Source organism: Polyodon spathula, unplaced genomic scaffold (genome assembly GCF_017654505.1).
Source record: "Polyodon spathula isolate WHYD16114869_AA unplaced genomic scaffold, ASM1765450v1 scaffolds_753, whole genome shotgun sequence".
NCBI classification, from domain to species: Eukaryota; Metazoa; Chordata; class Actinopteri; order Acipenseriformes; family Polyodontidae; genus Polyodon; species Polyodon spathula.
Genome location: NW_024472241.1, coordinates 1 through 25,000, shown reverse-complemented (window position 1 = coordinate 25,000; position 25,000 = coordinate 1). Strand labels below are relative to the sequence as shown.

The window sequence follows — 25,000 nt, the reverse complement described above, 5'->3', positions numbered from 1 at the left end:
TTGTGGCTACATGAGGGTCTGCCATGGATTTTCTCAGTGAAACCCCTCGCCTCACCTGCTGCTTGGTGCTCTGGTTGGCTTTGACAGAGTAGTGGATGTCCTTCATTGCTCGCTCAATCAGATTGACTGTGTAGGGTCTCCTGGTCTCTGGGTTCACACATTTTTCTGCCACTATGGTCGCAATATCTCTGAACATCTGCTCCAGCTGTGTGTGCCGTTCCTTGTCTGAAACTTGAAGTTCACCTTTTGCCAGGATCTTTAAAAGATAAACAATACGAACATTTTAATAGATATATATATATATATATATATATATATATATTTAATATATATATATATATATATATATATAAAATATGCTAGGCAAAACTACTACTTCCCAAAAAATAAATGTACACATTAGTGATCTCAAAGGATTAGTAGACCTTACTCACTTGCTTACATATTTCTGTCTGGTCATCTGTACCAAATGCTTTGACAAAGTCTTCCTTTTTTGCCACTTGTCCTTTTGAGACATTTACAAAAACTGAATGGGTTTGCAGGACTTCATCGAGGTCCTTCTCACTGAAAATAATAATAATATACCATAGTACTATTGGAATAGTAACGTCGTCACTAGCCAATTGCCCCCCTAACGATGACGTGTATTGGAATAGTAACGTCGTCACTAGCCAATTGCCCCCCTAACGATGACGTGTATTGGAATAGTAACGTCGTCACTAGCCAATTGCCCTCTAATGATGACGTATCGCAAGTTAAAGACATTGGGCTTGTCTTTAGTACCAACGTAACAACACAATAGTGACCTTATAAAATTATTTTGCTTTGCCACTGAAACGGTACTGTTCTGTACTGTAAGGCAGGTTAAAATCTTAAATGGACAATATCTTTAACATATAACATCTGTTAAACAGCCAGCGTTAATTATAAGTGGTGACCCACCAAAACACATGTCTCCTGTTTATATTGGAATGCACGGGTCTAAATATTACATCTGAATGATAACACATTTAAAAACTTACACCCCAGCCCTCCAGTTCATCACTTTATTTTTATAGCACGCGATCTCGAATCTCTTTCCTCCTTTTTTCATTCTCACGACAGCCACATTTGTGAGCCGAATCTGGTTAGTTGGTGTGAAAATCGACATGTTTCAGTTGGCTGAGGGAAGAAATGTTTTATTAGCAACTGCGTTGTTCCGCTCACGACTATTTCACCCCTGCGTGTCACAGAGATCTTGCACGGCGTTGCTTTGCTTAGTCTCGCTGCAAAACGATTCCGGAGTAAACAAGCGTGGGGAAATAACAGTTCCCAGTTTAACATTTTTATTAAAAACAGTTATTTCTTCGCTGCTAAAAGGAAAGCACGCTGTCTTTGGCTAGGACAAAACAGGAGAAAAAATGTTAAGTAATTATACGAAAACAGCCGTATGAAACACCGCACCACATTTTTATAAAGCCCCCTTCCTCCTTGTGTTTAAATAAAGTTTTTCCACCCACAATGCAGTTTATAGCAATATGGCCGCCTGCTATTAATGCTCGCTGGAATTATTATTATTATTCTTTAAAATTTTAATCACTGTTGTACTGTTTGCAAGGGCTGGCAACTATTGGAAAAATACATAACAATTGACAGTACTGCATCACACAATCATGTTGTATTGGGCGGCTTTGATCCTGTTGCAACTAGCATTACAGGTGTTTGCAGTGCAGGGAGGGGGTACGTATTGGCCCGGTCAAACTGAACCTCAAAACACTGCTGGCTTTGTAGACATTGCAAATATATGTTATTTATAACAACTAACAATCGAAAACGGTTCACCGTGGCACTGCATGCTGGTTGCTCAATGCACACCCTTCATATAAGTGCATCAGTCTGTGTGCAAAGCTGCAGTGATGTATTATAGGGTTGTTTTGTACAGTATGTTTCATTCTCTGCATTGTTCAGTGTTTGCACATCAGAAGGCACAACACGTTGCTATTTGCGTTGCAGATGCAGCAGCAGCAGAAGAAGATTTTTGGAGTTCTCCTTATTACACGTGTTTCATATCGCTATGGCAAAACAGAGTCTGCATTTACTCTGTGGGAGGTGTGTGCGTTGCTATTTGGATGCTTCTTCGGATGAGTCTGACTAAGGTAAGCAGTTACAAATATGTGTGCAGATGTCGTAATCAATTCACTAAGATTAACAAAGTGATTGGAATGTCTTAAGCATACTTTATTGCAACCTCGTCCCACTGAGGGCAATTGAGCCATGACACAATTCATTTAGAAGCTCTATATATATATATATATATATATATATATATATAATATATATATATATATATATATATATATCAATCCATCAAAGACCATCTACGTTCAACACAAATTTTACTCATTGTCAACATTGTACAATCCTATCTAAGGCGAGGCTGTTTAAGTCCTCCCTGGCCCTTGATGTGGCTCTTTCAGAAAAGGGCTGGAGAGCTGTTTTATTGTGCTCTACTTACTGTATAAAACCATTTGAAGTACATCTAACTGTTCCACTGTTCAACAGTGACAATGATGACTGCATGTTTCTGTTCTTTGTGTTCATCAGAAGACAGAGATCAGTACAATGGGCTCTGGAACTTCATCCAGCAGTCACATGAAGGAAAATGTCCATTCGGTCCAGAAAGAGCAGGAGATTCATGTTTCAGGGGTGAAGATATTCTTTGGGTCTCAAACTGGAACAGCGAAGGTACAAGGCATTTTATTACTACAGTAATACCATAAGCCCAGGAGCCAGAATTCTGTGTGAAGCAGCAGTCCGGTGAGACTGTCAGGTTAATCTCTTACATCGAACCAATAAAACATCATCCTTAAAGGTTGGCATTATGTTTGCAATCACAATTAATCTACAAAACCGTACTTCAGAAATACATTTTATCTTTTAAAGTAACCTACTGATTCATCGTACAATTTTTAGTTATTACTAGAACTTTATAGCAAGAACTGTAGTGCATTTACATAGGTGTTATTGTGGTTTAAAGGTCGTACTGCAGAAGATTATTAATCTTGCCTAGAAGCAATACAGTCCAGCCCTTAAGGCTCCACAGATGACAATAACTCCCACTGCATACAGTTTGATCCATTCCTGGTTTTACTGTGAGTTTAATAAGCTTCACCTGAGCTTGTTACCTATAAGCTGTGGCTAAAGCATGTCTTAAAACCTGGAGTGGATGAAACTGCTGTGCAATAGGAGTATTATTTTCTCAAAGCTATTTACAGCTGCTAGAGTTTGTGATGAAAACATTTCACCTGGAAGGTTCTTGAAAAGCAGTTCATTGTTTGGGACTGCAGTGGTTTAAAGAGTCAGTGAGACTGCTGAAGCTCAGAATCTGCTGACTATAACAGTATACTTTACATGTGCACCAGGGGTTTGCACAAGATCTTGCCAAGGACGTGGAGACTCTGGGCCTGCCTGCTGAAGTCCATGACCTGAAGGGTTATGATCCGGATGACAGTCTGCCAGATGAGGTGGGTGCTTTTCATTTCTTTAGGCTTGTACTTTGAATGCTGCTGGCATTGATATTGATTGCTGGCAATTCCTTTGCTGTTAAAGATTCACTTTGTTTTGCTGGCAATAGCAAGCAGCACTGTACATGGTGTTGGTTTTACTGTGAGTTTAGTCAGGCACACCTGTGCGCTTGTTACCTATACACTGTGGCTAATCCAGCTCATCGTAAAATCTGGAATGGTTGATACTGCTTTGCAATAGGAGTTTGCAACTCTGTTAAACAGGGCATCTCAGAACCTCTTGGGGTGAACGTTCTGTTGAAATTATATATATATATATATATATATATATATATATATATATATATATATATATATACACACACACACACACACACACACACACACACACATCATATGTATGTAGCATACTGCTTGGGTCTGTGAAGTGTGACAAATTGATTACTTTTCATCAATATCCAATCCTAGGGAAGCATGCTGAGAGTGCGCAGAGGGGTAAACTAACAATTTAGCAAGATTTGTTGCACTGAATGTTATGGACTTACGATTTGCTAAGCAGCATGGATCTGAGGTTCCTGACTGATCCAGATTCAAGTTGAGGGACGTGAACTTCATCGATCTGCGCCGGCTTTCGGATCAATCCCAGTGAGCTTCACAAATGACATCTAATGTGTTGAGCGCTGTAATTATTTCAGAAATAATAGGGCTGTGTGCAGGCTGACAGTGTTCCGCTGTGGGGCTCCGTAATTAATTTGCAAGGTGCTGGAGCTGTGCGTTTATTTTGCACACATCATTGTCATTATCGCTATTTTTAGTTATGCTGTTTCTTTGCACTTCAGTGACTATATTTAATTTATCACACTAATGATCCAGACTGCCCACCCTTTTTCTCGTCATTGACTAACAGTCATTAACCATTCCTATTGTGTTTGCAAAGCTGGGTCTACAACTTGTACCTCTGCACTCTTAACTAGGGCTTTTCCACTAGGCTTAATTGTTTAAAAAGTATTGTTTTTTTCCCCCCCTCTAGACTACAAGCAAAGCTGTTTGTGTGTTCATCCTGGCTACTTACACAGACGGACAGCCCACAGAGAATGCAGAGTGGTTCTGTAAGTGGCTGCAGGAAGCATCGAATGATTTCCGATATGGCAAATCATACCTAAAAGGTGTGAGATACGCAGTGTTTGGATTGGGAAACTCTGTTTACGTCGGCCACTACAACACTGTAAGTACTGCCGTATTGCGTAGCCCCGTATTTCACTATTGCAAACACCCGTGGGCTTGCTGGCCCTCTGAACTTCTTAAGTAGGTAAAAATGTACAATAATATAACGTTACAATGATATTTGACGTCGATATGACCGGCAATCCATCTGTCACTCTTACATATGTACATTCGGATTCTGTGGATGTAGGTTATTGCAATTTTTAATGATCCTGGTGTTTCTAAATTGGGATACTGGCGTACTTGTTAGAAAGAATCATAGTGCGCCCTGTAAAATTAGCATTTCTAATTAGTGAGTTTAATTAACAAGTACTGCATGATTGATTTTTTTTTTCCCCCGCCAATGACAACCTCATTGAGATATACGCAACACCCAATTAGTCTTATCCAAACAGCAAATGCTGAATTCCTCCTCTTCCAGCACCCGTGTTAGTCTTTACTCTTGCCATGCTGGATGAGTGACAGCAACGATTCGCCAGTTCAGCCACCCTTTTACTGGGGAGCTTGTCAGGGTTTGCAAGGCTAACAATGTTTCTGATTGATGTTTGGAAGGTGGGTAAGAATGTGGACAAGTGGCTGTGGATGCTGAGTGGCAGCCGGATCATGACCCGTGGGCAGGGAGACTGCAATGTGGTGAAGAGCAAGAGCGGCAGCGTGGAGGGAGACTTCAGGGCGTGGAAATCCATGTTCCTGAGCCGCCTGCAGGCTCTTGTGAAGGGAGAGAAGCAAGCTTGCAGTGGGGACTGTAAGAAGGGAAAGTGCAAGAATAAGAAACACCAGCACAGAGAGGAGAAGGAGCAGAACGCCGGGGCGCAGGAGGAGCACAGTTCAGAGGTGAGGCTGACTGATGAGATCACAGCTGCTTCTATTTTTTAAATGTAGCGCTCATGAAAGCTGTGGGTTAGAAACTGTCAACAGCCCACCTGAGCAACAGAGACCTGGGATTGTTCGTTGTGCTGGCTTATGTGGTAGGTTTGTGATAGAAAGCCAAACTGTATCTTTCTACTCGGTATGTTTTGATACAGTCATTGTTTTATTCATTGTGCTTAGAAGTTTGACCTTTTGAGTTCCGATTGACCGTTTTTGAAGTTCTGGGTGTTCGTGGTAGTAATCAAGCTGTGGATAAAATGTAAATGACTTATACAGTGAAAAGGATATAATCCAACTTTATTTCATTCATAAACACATTCTTAACTCAGGAGTTAAAATGGTCTGATATTTCTTGCTGAATTTAAAGAATAACTGTTATGTATTCAAATTCCAGCACAGACTGTACTCACTCTGGTTGGTGTGATTCCGAGAAGAATCAGCCCACGCAGAATCAATACTGGCATTTAATTCATACTCCAGTCTCCTGCTGCTTTTATTTATCATTCTAGCACAAACCTCGTTTCAAACAGATTTTGTGTTTATCAGCCAGCGTTATGTCCCGGTTATCCTTTTCATTCTGCTTGGTAATGGGCAGCTTGCATTTTCAGACTGTGGTATTATGAGCATGTGTGTTTTTGTGGACTTGTACTGTGGGGGCTGCCAATGGAATACAGTGCCTGTTTGCACAGCATTACCTGCACAGATATCTTGCAGTACAGTGAAAGGCTTGGCAGGAAATGTTGTGGCGTCTAATCAATTGATCCGGATTGCGGCAGATCTAAATACTGCTACTGTTTAGAGCATTGAGGCTTTTGTGTTAAAATCAAAGAGAGACAACAAGCCTATTTTAGTGAGAAACATGGAACTTGCCAGGAAGGCTCCTCATATTTAAACATACAGCACAATTTTGTATCGGCGTGTATCGGTAAATATGCTGCATGACTTGCGCTGTGACAGTAGAGGCAGCGTGATTGCATTGTGATTTGTCTGCAGGAGATTTTTGAGACCAGCAGCGAGGAAGACTCCAGTCACGAGGAAGAAGCCTCTCGGGGATCTGTGATTGATGTTGAAGATCTGGGAAATGTCATGAACCATATGAAGAAAATCAAGGTAATTGCTGTGCTGGTGGGGTGGGTCCTGTAGAACTGCACTCTCCAATGGATGGCTAATGAGACATACATGGCTGATGGAGCTCTATAATATTTTTGATTTAGAGGTGAAGTGTCCAGTTTAAGGTTTGAAAAGACTGCAAAGGCAGCTGAGTCTTTAGTAAGTGCAGTAGAGCCTGTAATATCAGATCCTCTCTGTTAACCAATGGACCTCTGGCATGCATTTGCACATGCTGTTCCCATCTGAACAGTACTGATGTAAACTTGTCAGTGCACATTTTAATATGGATCTAAAAGGTCAACTCGGCTCTTAGCAGGACAGAATAGATTCAGTTGCAGGAAAAAAATAAAAACATTTAATATGTTGCATTTGGCAATTCAGTTTCACTTTTTACATGCTGTCACCTTCCTGTAACTGCCCAGATCAACCATGTTAGATAATAATAATAAAGAATAACAAGAAAGCAAGGGATGAACAGACTTACTGTATCGTTGAAAGCTGAAACGAGACCTCCCAAGCCAGTTTGTGTGTGCGCTTTCTTATTGTTGTTTCTGTCTCTGATTATTATTTCTCAATAAGTTTCGCTGGTTTTCTTTCTGTAGTATACATGCAGTATCCTTTGTTGGTGTTTTAGACACACAGATGTGCCTGACATTGTACATTTTATAATTCCCCAGCATTAATAAAGCAACTCCAATGTAATATTCCCTCTGAGATCCGATATATTTACATAGCCGATGGACCCCTGGGACCAGTTCAGTCGGATATGACAGGTTCTACTGTATAGTCAACATGGTATAGAATGGGCTGAATGCAACACGTTTAATGAGCAAAAAGCCACCCTTAATGTTGTATAATTATCCAATTCAGCATAATTGATTGGAATTTATTAGATTTTCGTACGGGGGCAGTGTTGTTTTGCTCAGATATATTTGTAAAGGAAGTAATGAATGGAAAGTAGAGCTATTCCAGTGTGTATGTAACCAATTGCAATCCCTGAAGCGCACCTGTCAGTACTCCAGTTTGAGTTAAGTGGTTTGTCCTACTTTCCTCTTTTACTGCACTCTGAAGTGCTGCTCCCTGACATTCTCCATGCATATTGCAGTGACTACCTACCTGGGAAGTGTGGCATTATTATAAAAAGCGTCAGAGGGCCCATAGACTTATTCTGCTGGGATGCTAATGAATCTGCTACGTATTGAAATGATATGCAGTGGACTCCACTAGTCCTATCATCTTAATTAATTTTCAGTGCTGGCTTGGTTTGGAGGAATCTAACTTTGACAAGAACACCTGTGAAATGTTGCTTTGATCTGTGTATTTTTAGTAACTCCCTCTGCGCATTGGAGTTGAGATTCATAAACGCACCCTGACATAGAGAGAGTGGCTGCACGTTTAGAAGGCATGATGGCCAATGGAGCGGCAAGCTGTCTTCACCCTTTACTGAATCGTGAGCGGCGGTGCGGCATGTTATTTCCATTATTGGGAAGTTTGTCACAGATAGCTAATTATCAGGTGGCTAGTCTGTGTCTTTGCAAGACCTTCCTGCTCTCGGTTACGGTACGAAGGCAGTGCCAGGTAAATCAATTTGACTTCCAAATTTATGAGATTCTCGGAGGCCAAAATCAAAGAGCATAAAGCACGGTGCTGGGCAAATAAATGAGCCTTACGACTTCATTAAGCATAAAACTATTTGTATTCAGTCTGCTACTCTTACACGATTATTGGTGCATGCCCAAATACAAAGACAGCATCGAGGGAGAATGTAATCGTGCATTTAGATGCAGTGTCAAACTGTTTCTAGGGAGGTCTCCACCCCCTCTTATTCTGGTTCTAATAAATTCAGCAGTAACTGTAAACAGAGAGGTACATTATTATCCTGCTGTGAAGACTGGGAGCCCCATTGGCAAGGCAAATTAATTCCAGTAATTAAACAATTTGTTGTGGTTTAGAAAACAAATGAGAATTTGTATGAGAATTTCCCTCTGCAGGTAATTGCTAACAGTAAGAGCTCCTGTAAAATGAATCGGTGAGTGATTTCCATGCATGGTACAGTATATCCGATGCACTATACCTGTGCCTAGCAATGACACTATATACCTTGTTCATTTCCATACGTTTCTCAGAAGTAATTCTTCCACTCTAGCTGTAATGGAAAAGCTTTTTATACGTAAATGAAAAAGTACCATAGCGATGCTCATTTCACTTATAAGGATGCTTTGTGAAAGCGTGATTTATCTACCATCGAACTGTGCTCTCGCTTTCAGTTCAAATTCGAAACGGGAAAATGATGACAAGCTGATGGTGATCGGCTCCCCTTTCATCTTGCTCATAGTCTGTGATACTCTCTTTACATTTTCCTATAATCTGATGCTCATAGCTGCCAAAAACAGCTGTTGAATCAATATTCCCATCTGGGAAGTACGCTGAGAAATGGATAGAATTAGGCTGTCAGAAAACAAGTACAAACAGAAACTGTGCTTTTTGAAAAGCTGCTGTAACAGAAAGGTGCTCTGCAGCTGCATAGCGTTAAGGACATATTCAGTATAGTCCCTGGGGATCGCTTTGCGGCTCTCAAGTTGATTCAGTGGCTTGCCAAGTCTTTAATGACGATGGCTACATGCTTTTAAAGGCGTGCTAAACAAGGTTTTTGAAGTTTGCTTACCTCTCGTTAGCAATAGCAATGGTACCACTGCCCTTCCCCTTTAATTCTGGCGAGACTTTTTTGCTTGTATTTTTTATTCCAATTAGTTTTGTGCAGATATTTAAAAGACAACACTATAGGTGAAATGTTGCTTCCTATAACCTTACTGCTCCCTGTGTTCCTTAAGAACTAAAAGTCTCTCCGCACACTAAAAGCAGGGCTAGTATCAATTTCACAAGGTAAGAAACAGTGATCCTTTGAAGGGAGAATTACACAAGCTGATTTTGGAGTGTTTTAAATCTACAACACGAATGAATTTGATAGAATTGGTTTGAGGGGAGAGGTTAGCCTTGTATGCAGTGTCCTGTTGAATTCATTTATTAACTTTGGGCTTGATTTCAATGAGATGTTTGCTCAAAAGCACGCATCTGCTTGACAAATGAAACCCTTCATTGATAGCAGGTTTGTTCAACTTGAGTACAAGATTGTTTTAGGGTTATGAGGACACAGCCGTATGGGGCACCACCTTTACTAAAGCTTAAAATACTTTGCTAAGTAGTAATTAAAAAAAGCAAACTAGCCCCCTACTTGTGCCATACTCTTTGGTGTATACAAAGTGATACTGCAGGGAAAAACTAAAAATACCTTAGCCAACTTACTTTACTTACCTTATTTGAATTAAGTTCTGGGTGAGATACTGCATAGGAACCATACTGGTCATATACAGCTGGTATTTAATTTTAAGACCTAGCATTATTATAGGAGATGAGCATTTTTCAGTACTGTCACAAGGGGGCAGAAGAGGAAGCAACGTTTGGTAAATATAACCATCATTGATGGTCCTTGGTGATCCTGGAGATTAGCGCTGCCTGTGTGTGCCTCTATGCCTGGTATTTATACTATAGTAGACTCAGAACATATGTCTACAGTTTTGTTTTTGTTATCTAACTAACTGCAACCAACCACTACTCTGTTTTACAAGGTTGATTGTTTGCCATATTTCTTTCCCATACATTTCTGCACAAACTTTATCTCTCTCATCATTGTAAACCTAAGTTACCTTAGCAACTTCAGAAAGCCGGTTTAACATTACCAACACATTTGCACTGCAGTTGAACCACATGCCAATTCTACATTGATCAAATGCATGCATGGAAAAAATAACACACCTGAGCTTGTTACCTATACACTGTGGCTAATCAAGCTTGAAGTAAAACCTGGAATGCGTGAAACTGCTCTGCAATAGGAGTCCTGTATTTCCATCTCGGCAGGACCCAGAAATTGAATGTAAATGTAATGAGAGAAGAGAACTGCAGGTAAGGGTCTCAGAAACTGAAGAGCGAGCAAGCTAATTTCCCACGGCTGGTGTTTTAGTGTGATAACAGTTAATGAGTTCTTCAAGGTTGGCATGATGTCCAAGGTTATGAGCTAGTGAAGAAACAGAGGCCAATCTAGGACTCCAGGGTGGAAAGCAATTAGTCTTTCATTGATGCATATGCAGGGACTTATCTGACAACTGCTGACATACGATCTGAATTGAATTGATTACTGTAACACCGTCAGTTGGTGTTTTGCAGGTTCTGTAGCGTAGTCAGTAGAGGGAAAGATTAAAAATGCTAAAGATGTGATCAGGTTGTGTCCCGGGAAACACTGATTTAAAATTCCTGAAAATTAAGCAAGCACGTGTTAAAAGGCTATCTCGTTATCTTCTAAGGTTTCCTTGTGTTGATTAAAATATTCTAGAATGACGCATTTCTATGTATTCTGAGCTAGAAATGCATGCAGTATTTTACAATCTCCTATACTGACAGGGCCAATGGTTCAGATTACATTTTCTTATTGCCCAATTACTTTTCTGCCTCCCGGGCTCCTATCTCCCTGGCACAGAGTGCTGTCACAGGGTGTGGGGAAAACATTTGAATCTGATAAAAGCAAACCTATTGCTCATTTCAAAGTACCAATCGTTAATTACAGGTAGAAAGATCCAGGAAAGAGGGGCTACATCTGGGAGACAGTGATAAAACTTGAATCACCATTCGTAGGAAGCCAGCCAGCTGGGTCTGTTTTGAATGTGTTTTTATATATTTAAAGATGCACACAATGAGAGAGAGAGAGAGAGATATGATATTAAGATTGCTGCCGTTGGGAGTGCTTTGGGCAGCTGATTGATAGAGGAGAATTCTGAAATGCAAAACAAACGCCACAAGCATTGCAAAAGCACTGCTATCTATTTACTGAATATCGAGTGATTTTTGGTATAAGTGCAGAAATCCTGCTTACACACAAACTATTCATTTCCAATCCACAGAAAAAATGTATTGCAAACGGAAAACCCCAGAAACTGAATCATACACCAAAATGTAATGCATGCAGTCAATTATCTTTAGCTACCTTTTGCTATAAATCTCTCAGCAACCAGCATTTAATCAGTTTATGCTGTTGTGTAATAAATATCCATTAGCAGAATACAGTAATGGTTTTACAAAAGCCACAACGAAAACTTGTGTTTATTTATTCTGGCAAGCTTTCAGTTTGCTATTTGGCAGCTTTGCTATTCAACTGTTCGTTCTTGCTGTTAGGAAGGTCCCTTTAAAACAAAATAGTTGACACATTTGGTGAGGCTATAATTAAGACAGCTTTCTCTTCTGGTTTCTTAATTGGTTTGTAAATGCTGCTTTGTTCAGTCAGTCACGGTACATAGTGATTTTTGGCTAGCGGACAGTATCTGAGCTGTCTGCAAGCCCATGGTTCACCTTGCCAGTGGAAAGAGATCTACTGTTAAAAGTTCAGCTTGCAGAAAAGCCAGATGAAACTCATTACAAAAGGCCTCCAGAAGTCAAAACTGTATAGACTAAGCTTGCATCTCATATAGTATTCAAAGAACCAACACATTTGATGTGCTGGTGGCATCCATTACGCACCAATGAACATCTTCTTGACAATTGCTTGAAAGAAACATCTAAACCCTCGGATAAAAGCAGCTGAGAATAGTTACCTTCCTGTCAGTGTGGTACAGCTCTAGAATGTGCATCAGATAGAGGTGCTGCACTGGCACTGACCAAAACTATTGAATACAAGGAACCTCTTTGGAAGAGCTGAGCCATTAACTACAAGGGGAATGGCCACAGAGGGATATCATTGGACGCACAGGAAAAAGATGAGCTATGAAAAGGAAAATTCAGCCTGATGCCACAATACAGTGTATAGACTGTAGCTTGAATTCAAATAAATAAAGTTTTTTTTGTGTGTGTGTGTGTGTGTGTAATCTGAGGTGTGCTTTGGTGCAGAGTTGGTGCTGGAATGACCACAAGCCACTGCTCGTACTTCTTCATAAATGCCATACCCTTTCTCTGGCAGGGGTTTATCAATCATACTTTCACTTCTTTTACTGCGCACACGAGAGCAGTGTCAGAGCTTCAGGTTCACTGAGAAGACGGGCATGAAGGAAACCACGCTTCTGTAAAACAGTCAGAAGCGTCAAGTCAGTGGTGTAGGAAGATGTTACATGGGACTTCCAGAAGGCAGCTTCTTCGTCCTAGGGTCTGTGATACTGCAGCTGCGCTCGGTGATACTAGTTGTAGAGCTATAACACCAGCACAATATTTAACGTTTCTAATATAGTAGCTTGATTTATTTATCGCAATGGCATTTAGTTTGCGAGCCTCAATTAAACAATCATTGATCAATTAACCTCCCTGACGCCCTCTCGCTCACACCTCACTGGCTGGCTACCCAGAAGCACATGCTGTCCCTTTTTAGACTACAGCTCTTCTGTTTTTCTTTTTTTATTACCTGTCTGATATTCGGTTTGGAAATTGGTTTCTGATTGCGATATACAGTGTTATTAATAGAAATATCAGTACGTGTTTTATTGCATTTTTTTTTTTTTCAACCCAGTTCTCAAACACCTTATTCTTGTATTGGGAACAGCAAGATAAAAACAAATCATTTTTAGATTTGGAAAAGTAACCATCCGGTTTTGAATGTCTCTTAAGAAGTAGGTTAATGCAATGAATCCAAAAAGGTAGTAAACACTAATTACAACCTTCTATTGCTCTGTGGGATTTTGGACCTGTTTAAATTTCTTGCCAGAAAACATTGCTGCCATTTACCAGGCAGGGCTTATTAGTCTTTGCTTCAGGGCGCAAACCCAATGGGTCTTGGTACAAGGAATGACGCTAACACTGTAAAATAGTAGCTGCAAATTGATAATAAATTCAAGTTGAATACCACAGGAGTAACACCTGACTATCATATGCATTTCCTTCAGCCCTAATTTAATTCAGCCCTGTTAATTCATGTGGATTTAATTACCTGCATTCATTCCGTATTCCTTTGTAACGTGCATTCATGCATGAATTAAAAGTACACACAGTCCCCTGGTGGGTGAGTAATGCATGCCTTATACATGCGATCAACATCATTAGTTACGAAGAAACACAGAAAGAATAGAGGTAATTAAATCCTCATGAAGTAACAGGGCTGAATTCAATGAATGGGTTCAGATCTTGGAGGAAGTGCAGAAGATGTGTTACTCCTGTAGCATTTTATAGTGTTACCAGAGTAACTGCAGCTCCTCTAATGAAGCACATGTGGGCTCTGCAAACCTCAGAGCATGCATCTTCTGCAATGCACTCCCTGTCTCATCCAATATGTGGGGAGTTGTATAAAAAATGACAGCTGGGTCTGGTAGGCTTCTGCACAGAGCACAGAGCTTTATTGCAAACAAGCGTTCCAGCGTAAGTCAGGAATTTGAAGTCTGTTTATGAAGTAGAGCACCCAGCTCAACTCGCACTAGACAGTGTGCTGTGCAGGTGTCAAGCTTATTGGGTTGCATGCTGTTTCTTTATTGGTTACATTCTCCAGGTGCTGTTGCTTTGCTGTTATGATGCTCATCATTTACTAAAACCCTGTTTCTCGTGTATTTATTATTACTTTTTTCTGATGCTTTGCAGTCTGAGTGGTTCTTGTTGCAGTTACTCAAGCACTGTGTTAAGGTGCTTTCAGCTGAGTTCAGGCGCTCTACAGTTCTAGTAGCCATCGAAATATTTAAACTAGATCAGTGTCTTTTTATAGAAGCAACATCCAACGCCATCTAGCAATCTACCATTGTGGATTAATTGTCCTTTTGATTTTCTGGTGGCAATAAACTGCTAGATGGTGCTGGCTGATCCAGCCTTCATTACACATGTCTACTGCAGGCAACTGGAATGGAAGAGCAGCTACCGTGTCAAAGCATCTTAATGAGAAATGAGAACCACTCGGAAAGATTGCATACATCATAAAAATGTAAGGGAGCAAAATACACATCAAATGTTAATTGAAGCTACTTGCACTGTCATTTTTTAAAATGGTATTTCTTTTATTTTATTGTATTCTTTTTACAGAAAAAAAACGAGACCGAGGTCAAGCTGTCGAAGCAGGGTCCCGTGAAAAGCGAGGACGCAGAGGCACGGGAAATGATCACACCGGCTCTTCGGGACGCCCTCACAAAGCAAGGTACAGCTTGCTGCACTAATGAAGCCCTGCTGGATGCCTGGTAATGACTGACCTTTTTGGTGTGTGTTCTGCTGAATCTCAGTGCAGTCCTCATTCCCTTCATTGAACAGAGCCCGTGCCTCTGGAGGATGAAAGAGCAAGCAGATCTGAGATCACACTGCCATGGCTTTTTATTTTTTTTTTTTGTATCAGTGCCCTTTGCTGTTTGTCATGTTTACAGCTGTTCTGTTTTTGCTCTAGTTTTTCCAGTATTTCTTTATTCCCCTTTGTCTAGATCGGCTTGCCCTCTTTCAGTTTCCAGTGCATTGTCTAAATTCACCAGAATTTAAAAATCCACCCTTCCTGTCCTCATTCTAAATCAAAATGGGGCTTATTCACAAAACACCTCAGTTATTCAATTTTTCTAAAATTGTTTATCAGTTTAAAAGTTCTTGATCGTCACATTTTGTTTTGGGGATAGAGTGTGATTCATTTCACTAGTGTTTGTGCAAACATGAGCCACAAGGCAGCTGTTTTTGTAACAACTTTGAAATATCACTTGTTGAAGGTGACATCTGAAGCCATTTAGCCCATGACAATGAAGCATTCTCCTGACAATGAAGCATTCTCCTGACAATGAAGGAAATACTGTGCCCGAGTGCCTGTAAAGTTAGCATGGTTCCTTAAACTACCCACAGACAACCTTTATGATCTATCTAAAGTCAAGCCAACCTTTTCGCATAAGCTGTTTGGCTTGAGTTATCTCAAAGTATGTTTTATCTCTCTCTGCGTTTTCCCATTCATGATGCTCAATTAAGGAGCACCTGCAGTGTATCAGACAAGCGTCTTTGGTAAGATGCACCCCATTTATCAGGATAGAGTGAAGTGAATCAGCTGCAGTTGGAAAGTAAGTTAGATCACGTAGCGTGTTAATATATTTCTAACCCATGCAGTGTAGAGCATGCTTTTATAAAGGCAGTAATCTAAGAGATCTTAATTTCATAGATTTTTTTTAAAAGCTTAAATTGCAATAATCAATTCATTTAGTTTGAATACCTGTGTTCATCCTGCAGGAGAGGATGTATGCACTGCTTCTAATCAGTTGTAGTATCTATTGCCATCTTGCCTGCTCCACTTTGAATTTTGTGTAAATTATAAGCAAGTAAATACTTTGGGATCTGCCATGATAAGCTACAGTGAAGTGGCAAGCATTCCAATCTAATGTAACAACATTGTCATTCTTTTTAAACTACAATTTAAAAAGAAAGGGGCCCTTATATATTATGCAATTGTACCAGTGTACGACTAGTATTTTAAGTTGCAGTTAAATTTTGGTTTCTTGCTTTTAATTATTTTATGGCTGTTTCAGCATTTGCCTTTTTAAACTGGCTTTGGTGAAATAACAACCTTCTGAAATATGCAAATCAAGATTTGTTTTCCTTTTCAAGGACGGATCTCCAACGGCTCAGTGCAAATAACAGACAGCGATTTGCATTCCTAGCTAGGAACCTCTGCAGTCTGGTTGCAAGCTTGCTTAGATTCTGCTCATGCCACATTGAATTCATATCCTATAACTAAGCTTGTCAGTGTGCCGTCCATCTTAGTCTAGGTGTTGACCTTGAAGGGGCTGCAAGGTCAGAGGCACTGCCTTCAATCCGTGCACTCAACCTTCAAGATCAATATTGAGAATTACCTTTCTGGACAGATACTGCAGCTCTGGTTGTTTTAAGAGCTGAAGCACTGCACCTGTGTAATTTACCTGCACATTCAAACATACTTTTTTGAAGCTATTTGCCTAGCAGTGATTACTGAATATTTTACTCTGCACACAGTGTTGCGTTCCAAGTTAATGATTTTATATTAACGTTTAGCAGGAAACTTTGCAGGCATAGCTGATGATAAAGAAGGAAGATAAAAAGCCCAAGCTGGGTTTTCTTTTTTATTTTGTATAATTTATTTTCCTTGGGAGGAAGCCTCATTCCTCGGGGCTTAGTGTGGCAGCACACTTGGGTTCATCTTCTGCCACTTTCTCATTTAGGTGCCTTGGCTGGCGTTCGTTTCAGCAATAAGTTAGCGTGGTTGAACATTTGTCAATGAGTGTAGCTGCCACCCAGCCCACGGACTGATAGTCATTGTTGCTTTCTTATGTGTGATTTGGGATTGTTTGGTTTTTGTGATACCCTCCTCCTCCTCTTCCTCACCGCATTTACCTTTCAAATACAACCTAATGCATTTCTTGTATGAAAGCAGGTCAGTGATGGTTGTGTTTTGTGTGTGTGTTTGGCTGGATGTATAACCATTGACCCCTTTTTGTTCTTCCAGTATTCCATCATATTTCTTGCTTTATATCTCTTGGGATCCAGTCTAGTATCTCCTTGGTCCAGTGATGGTCTGTTCTTCTTAGTACATGTCCGGCCCACTGCCATTTCAGTTTTTTCACTTTTATAATTGCCTACTTTTGTTTGCGCTCTTATCCATTCCTTCCTTTTCCTGTCTTCTTGTTATTCCCAGCATGCGTCTTTCCATACTCCGTTGAGTCGTTTTGTAATTTTTTGCATTGAGGGTCCAGGTTTCACATCCGTAAGTTAGCACTGGCAAATGCGCGCTGGTTGAAGACTTTCCTCTTGAGGCATAAGGGCTGTCTACCTTTCAGAGTCATGCTTTAATGAAATTAGGAAACGTGCCGGAGCAGCGTGGATTGAAAAAGGCTGAAGGTGATGTTGATGATATATGTGTGTATCATTAAAATCCATCTTTCAAGGAAATTGCCTTACTAGTGTCATTTATCAGAGGCTTTTTTCTAACTGGAAAAGTTATATAATGAAAGAGGAAATACATTCCAAACCTCTAATAAAACAATGCCTTAACCCACGCTGGACTCAAGGAAAAGGAGTGCTTTTAACTTGCACATTAACACAGGAAGAATTATTTCTAACGAGAAGCCTAGCCGAGACTTTATTTTGCATTGCTTTTGTGTCTCAAGGGCTGCAAATAGCAAATGATTTCAACACGCCGGGGTGATGCATTGTAAAGCAGACAGGCTGAGGACAACCATTCTGTGTGGCTGCATTGTTCCGTTAGCTGTGAAGTGATTATGGGTTCAGTTTTAGGCTTGTCTAGCACGACGTGATGAAGTACGTGTCAGCAGCTGAGTGCGTAGGCAGAGGGTTCGTTCGTGGCTTGCGCTCCTGAATGTGTGTTCTTCTAAAACCATTTCACGACAATAATGTACAGCAGATGAGCGAGGATGTAGCAGGGAAAAAAGAACTGGTTTTTTGTTTGGCATTCTCGTAATAAAATCTCAAGTTCTTTGGTCAATCATAGTTGCTCAAAAGAATTGCCTTAGGCCTCATCAGGTGTCAGTACTCACTGGGTAGAGCTGACTTACTTTGTTCGTTGCATGCCTTTGGTTGCCGATTACCTCTGCATACCAATTTACCGAGAACACTATTGCTGAAAAGCAACAAGCAAAAATGTGTAGCCTCTTCACAAAATGCTAGAAATACAGTTAGAAAACAAGTATGTGAATGTTTTTATACACAGTACTATGATTTATGCATTTATAAAGCTGGATTATTAAAAAGCTTGAAACAGCAGCAGCTGTCTGCAGGTTGTATTTGCTTGTCATCTTTCCAGCATGCTTTCCTTATAATTGCCTCCTCTGCTCTGTCAGAATTCTAATCTGTTTCGATTGGTCACCTTGTATTCTTGGTTGCCTCAGTATCAGGAGCAGCACCAATGGGTTTCTGATAGTCAGATGTACCTGCCTACTGGACAGGCTGATCTGTATAGAACAGCTATCAGATTACTGTCTGTGCTGGCCGATGATTGAAGGAAGGATCAATGCTAATTACTTTCTCTTGGTTCATCTAATTAAAATGATATAGCCTGCTGATTTATGCACTGTTCGCCTTTGGTAAGGCTACAGTAAGAGAGGGTCCAGTATGTACTGCTATTTCTCCCTTCACAGATTGCATGATTCAGTATTGATCTGGCTGTCGACAGCTCATCTAACAATGGGATTGACAGAAATAATGATCAAGTACTGTTGAACATGTTTTATTTTTTTGTCTTGGTGCGTTGTGTCGTACGATACATTTGCTTGTCGCATCACATCCTTGAATCTACACTGTATAGGAGTCAAACTCATCATAAACACTGTAAACAGACATGTGTATCTTTTTTTGGATGAGCAAAAACATCAAAAATCCATATTGATTTATTTAAAAGACCCCTTCCTCTCCCTCCCCCCATGAGTAAATGGTTCTACTGTGTTTGCATTCTCGTTCCATAGAGACTGCCATTCTTTCCAAAAGGACAGCCATTCTTCTGTGCTTTCCCTGTGCTTTTGTAGACGGACGAGACAACCTTTTATGAAGAGTTAGACAACGCATACTGTTAGATCTGAGATTAAATTCACCCAAGTGCACGCTCTCGGAATGGTTCAGATGATGAAGGACTTGGTAAAGAATTCCTCTGCTTTATGCTTTTTGATCGAAGAACAAAAGCCATTTGATAAAGCTGAAATATAACAATGCAAAGACGACAGTTTGCGTCTGCTGTTTTTTTGTTTCAAAATCTTTTTATTTACACCAGCCCACACAGCAGTCTTACAGTCTTAAGTCTTACCTTTTCAGGCAGATGGATTTAAGTAAGCTTTATTAATGCACATCTATATATCCTGATTTACATCGATGGCATGGTATTGAGCCTTGCCCAAAACAAGTATATAAAGCTGGGAAAATTGCACACAGGCAGTCCTGCAGGCGCCCAGCCACCTACAGTGGTCACTGGTGTGCCAAGGACACCCCAGCCGATCTAAATCCTCCCCGCCCGGGCAGCGCTTGGCCAATTGTGCGCCACCCCCGTGGGAACTCCCGCCAACAGTCGGCAGTGGCATTTGAACTGTCAGGCGCATCCTGCATCCAGGCGGAGTGCCTTTACCGAATGCGCTACTTGGAAGCCCCGCTATTTAGTTGATTTCTCATGCAGTTTGTGATATTTGCAGTACCTGAAAAAGATAGTGGGCGTGTCAAGTAAGCACAATGTTGACTCCCACAGTCTCTCCCACTGGGTCCCTATGCCAGCTGACATCTCCAAACTAATACCAAGCCAGAGCTAGATTTAGAGGCGCTGTCAAAAATGAGTGCTGTATGAGTGAACTTCTGGATTCATTTAGACTTTTTTATGCCTCTATGCCAAGGGATGTGTACTGTTGTCACATTGGCCTCCCATTACAGTTGTACAGTGTTTATCACTTTTATAAACCCAAGGCCTCTGGTGAATTTCATTCAAAGGAAGGCAGTTAAAAATGCCATGATAATATATTGGCACAGTGATGGAGCGGTCATTGCTGCTTGTTAAGTTCATTGTACATTTTCTTTTCCACAGGTTATAGGCTGATTGGAAGTCACTCTGGTGTGAAGCTCTGTCGGTGGACCAAGGTAACCGACCCTTTTGTCTTTCACAAACAAGCACAAAATGATTTAGACATTTTGAACTGTCATTTTGTGAAACACGGGTAAAGGTGTGCTTGTAGATAGGAAAAAGAGCGGATTTCTGTCATGTAACCCATTGCAGAGATGGAAATAAGACTCCCATTGCAAAGCAGTTTGATCCATTCCTGGTTTTAAAGACACTCCTGAGCTTGTTTCCTATACACTGTGGCTAATCAAGCTCATCCCTGCTTTGTTATTTCTGTTAATGGCTCAGAATATTGATACATGTGGCAGCTAGTTACTTGAAAATGGTGCTTGACCCTTAATGTGGCTGTACATCTGTATAGCTGTGTATTTGCACGCACATTTTACCTAATTGAAAGCCACACGCACTCTGTCATGTGAATTGGACCTCAGATAAACACTCTAACTTCTCGGTGGAGTTTGTAATTGGGCTCCAGCAAATGGCTGGTTTATCAGGTGCTAAAGAAATGTGCCCTTGCATCAAAACCATTACCAACCAACGTGGTCTCCAGGGAGGGAAGAACATTATAGGATGCTAGCGAGAAGTGCAGCTTAGGGGGAGTTTAAGAGAACCATTCTAGTAAAAGAACTATATTTCTTTGTCTACCAGAGCTCGCCGATTTAACCTTTTTGTGTAAAAAATGTATTTTAGCAGCCGATAGAAATCTTTCTCACTTGGGTCTAGAAATGGAAACCTCTGATGTGGTGGGGGCAGCCGGTAGTGGAGTAGAAAGTATGACGGCGTTTTTGTTTCTCCGTGCTACAGAACTTCCTCATAACAACATTTTTGTTTTTCCTCCCTCTTTAGTCTATGCTGAGAGGTAGGGGTGGCTGCTACAAGCACACTTTTTATGGGATTGAGTCTCACCGCTGCATGGAAACTACTCCTAGCCTCGCCTGTGCCAACAAATGCGTGTTCTGCTGGAGGTACATGCTGCTCATGTTGCCTTTTTAACATGTGTTTTTATATAGTTAACATTTTTGTTATTGAATTGTGTGATGCAGGAGATTTTGAGAACCCTCAGAAACACTTGCCCGATGCTGTAAACTCACTGCTCCCTATATAAGCAGTGCCGGCTTGTCCTGTTAATACACCAAGAAATCTTGACAATATGTTCTGATTAATTGCCCCGCTGTCTGGTCTTGCACTGAAAGGCAGGGGGCATTGCAAGGGCAGGGTGCCCCAGTGAGTGGGAGGGAAAGCTCACTGGATGATCAGTCTTCACGCTGACAAATGTCGGAGATGATCTGAAAAACCTTGGCCAGGTGATGTCTTTCAGCATTTCTTCATCAGCTCCGACTAAAAGCGTCCATAAATAGACAACCACTTACCGCAACTGTGGTGAAAGCTTGTTCTATACATTTTAATCATTTTTTGATTGATTTGAATGTTTACTGGCTACTTCTCCTCTAAAACTTTCAGACAAGGAAGCATTGCTTTTGGTGACACGTGTGTTTACATGCCTTGTCTGTTTGCTATAAGTTTTGTGTTTTGAGTTTTACTGCTCGGAATAGGTTAGCCCTGCTTCATACAAACGCATTCTAAGCATCCAGGTTGACGTTTTCAGACATTGGCTCAGTTTCTTGCACGTTGGCTCACAATCTATATCTTCAGTTGTGTATGTATATATAATCATTTCAATGCAATCCACAATTATTGTACAGAGTGGGAATGCCATATAGAATAACATATATCCTATAATTAATATCCGTTTGCTGAGAACAAAAAGCTATTCTTTTGTTTGAGCGTGACTTCAGTGTACGTGAAAAAACATGTTTTAGTTGGGGTGACGTTTAAAAATAAATAATAACTTCATGTGGATGGCAAGCTAACCCTAACCTTTTTCTTACAATAGATTCTTTCAAACGCTCATTTTTTGTAATTGCTGTATGCATTTGTTGAAGTTCTGGATAGACAAGCTAACACTGTGTATTCTGTTTTGTTAGACATCACACTAATCCAGTGGGCACAGAGTGGCGCTGGAAGATGGACCAGCCTGAGAAGATCCTGCAGGAGGCCATTGAGAACCACCAGAACATGATCAAGCAGTTCAGAGGTAACCAGACCCTGTGCGACGGCCTGGTGCTGCTTCGTTACTTCACAAATCCACTTTGTTAACGACTATCGACAGCAAATTATACAAAATACAATTTAACTGTGAGTGATGCTGTACCGTATAAGAGCCTTTCACTAATTCACTACTTTCAGTATTGGATGTGTAAGTCGTGGGATGGTAGTGTGTTGATACGGGCTGTGTATGTGGTCCAGTTGTCCAAAGCTACCATGTCATTTTGGAATGCTTTCAATCCAATCCATGCATTTGGGTTTAAAAAAAAAAAAATCTGTAGAAACCAGATGAGAGACTCTGTTTCTGAACTGAAATCCTAGGAGAGCAAATCAAAATCACAGAGCTCCACCTTGGTTTTAATTAATAGAGCGTAGAAGAATCAGTAAATTTGTTTACCTCTGGCAAGACCTGTTGCATCAATAAACTAAGATGCAAAAGATAGTTAATTCTTCCAAGTGCTTGACAGGTACACAGGTACATTTCTCAAGGCATTGTATAGTCAACTGCCCCAGTAACCTGTTCCCATTTCATACATTAAACATGTCCATAGACACCAGTTTGAGTTCATTAAAAATTCACATGAATGTGATTTCCAATTATCAGTGCAACGTGGTACAGTCTCTAGGTACCAGAAGGGATAATGGAAAGATTTCAGACATTAAAAATAAGGGAATAATACTGTGATTCATATCTTTTATGTAACCCAGTTATTGTCAGGAAAGTTTTATCACTGCTTGTAATATTATCAGCTGCTCGGAGATTAACTATTGATGGCAGGCCCTGCTCTGATTCAAAACCTGAACTGTTTAATACAAAAAGCTGCCGATTAGCAGCTGTGAGTTCAGGAACCGTTTCAAAGCAATGGCAGTTATGTTTTTAAAGAAATTCCAGTAACACATAGGTAATGCAGCAACAGCATGGAGTCAGGGTTTACTTAGACATAGCTGGAGCTTGGCCACTGACCACTTTAAATGCTGTACCCATTGCTTCCCTGTGAGGAAAGGTTTTCATACAGTAAGTGGAATTTCTTTTCAGCCACCGTGTTATTGTCACTTCTGGCTGCTCAGAGCCTTGAGGACCAAGTGAAAATTTAAAGGTCATCACTTTTTAATTTTTTTCTTCCACTCACAAAGCCAGACTGAATAATTATGGTTTGCTGAGATTTCGAGGGTCGTAAAGGAACGTCAGTTAACTGTTGCACTGTGCTTTTTTTATTTTTGTATTTATTTGTGACGCACAACCCCATTGCTGATTTAGTGGGGGTTTAATTGATTGAGCTTTGATCGATTTGATCAATTGATCGATTTAATCTGGTCTCCCTGAGTGCGGGAAAAAAAAAACAGTGCATGAAAAAAAAATCTTAAAGGTTATTTCTAAAGACCATGGCAAAAGGGAAACTGGAAGGTATCCCCTGTATTTTACAATATCTCAGAACAGCTCATCGATGCTTTCCTTTCATGACAGCTATGCAGTGAACACTTTTTGGTAAATACTTGAAGAGGTCTTTTATCGGAGAAATGTTGTGATTTTAATGTATATGGGAAATGCATTTAAGTCCATGAAGACTTTACCTAATGGCATATTATTGCCCTGCAAACAAGCTTAGCTTCATACTCTTAATAAGAGGATAATAATGCATTTGTTAGCATTGGTAAAAGACACTGCCAGGTCTTTTATTATGCCTCAAGGATGATCATATTGATGAGACAGAGCGCTTCCAAGTGCAGGTTTAGGGTTTTAGCAGTACAGTGCAATAATAACCCGTATGCTTTTTTAAAATAAAATGAAGTAAAAAAAATGAGACAGGTTTTCTATCCACTGTCTGGAAGCAGGGAAAGCTCAGGGAGTGAGTGTATGGCTTCATATTGGAGTCCTTGAAGAGAAGGACAAGGCTTGACGTTGCATTAGAAAGTGGAAGAGAGAGCAGAATCCTATTAAGCTACTTGCATATGCGAATTGTATTACTGATAAAGCACTGGAAACATGTTCTCTTCACCCTTTCAGTGATTCGTAGTTAATAGAGTGTCTGTTGTACTGTGGAAAAGGGAGTTGGATACGAGATTCCTTCTGTTCCCAAGACTGCTAATTAGTTGTCGTCCGTCCCCACCCCCCAAGTTTCAGAATGACACCAAAAGAAGCTGTTATGGTTTAATCAAGGTTACCCAGTTGAACAATTTCCCCAGGGGCTATTTGAAACTAAGACAAGCAGACGCGCGTTTCAACTTGTGCCGCCTTTGGTAGTGAAGCTTGTGTAGTTCTGGAGGTGAACCTAGTGGTTCTCTACGCTGAACAAGGCACTAGACAAATGTTTGTCAACCTAAGGTGTGATAAGATAGTCTTGGATTAGTGCTGATTGGGGTATGTGAAACCAGCCCATTGCTTCTTGTAAGTTTAACTGCAGTATCAAGTAATGCTGCATGAAATGATTACTGATTATTGGGATTGTGCTGTCCACTGAAATCAGGTGCTGACAACCAGGTGAGGGTCATTGTTGTTGACTGGGCTGATTTACCATTCAAAGTAAAACATGGTAATAAACATCTGCTTGGATTTCTGATAATTGCGATTTCTTAGACTGGAGAACAACAATCCACACAAACCCAGCTGTTCCTACACTTGTATCACTTTGGAATGGTAAAT

At 40.5% G+C, this 25,000-nt stretch overlaps 2 protein-coding genes across 2 annotated transcripts; one reads left to right on the top strand and one right to left on the bottom strand.

Annotated features, from left to right (window-relative positions):
• Nucleotides 1-7: 7 nt before the first annotated feature.
• LOC121308577 (ribosome maturation protein SBDS-like) lies at nt 8-1,280 on the bottom strand (the record flags this gene model as incomplete). The annotated part of the gene is made up of 3 exons (XM_041241045.1): nt 1,023-1,280; nt 435-564; nt 8-256 (listed from the first exon to the last, which is right to left on the bottom strand). Coding segments are annotated over exons 1-3 (507 nt in total), but the record flags the coding sequence as incomplete, so codon positions are not given.
• A 237-nt stretch (nt 1,281-1,517) lies between these two features.
• Nucleotides 1,518-22,348, top strand: tyw1 (tRNA-yW synthesizing protein 1 homolog (S. cerevisiae); the record flags this gene model as incomplete). Its single annotated transcript, XM_041241046.1, has 11 exons — nt 1,518-1,719; nt 1,993-2,135; nt 2,584-2,724; nt 3,402-3,503; nt 4,534-4,728; nt 5,280-5,561; nt 6,591-6,707; nt 14,739-14,850; nt 20,221-20,273; nt 21,100-21,218; nt 22,239-22,348. Coding segments are annotated over exons 1-11 (1,441 nt in total), but the record flags the coding sequence as incomplete, so codon positions are not given.
• Between the last annotated feature and the right edge of the window lie 2,652 nt (nt 22,349-25,000).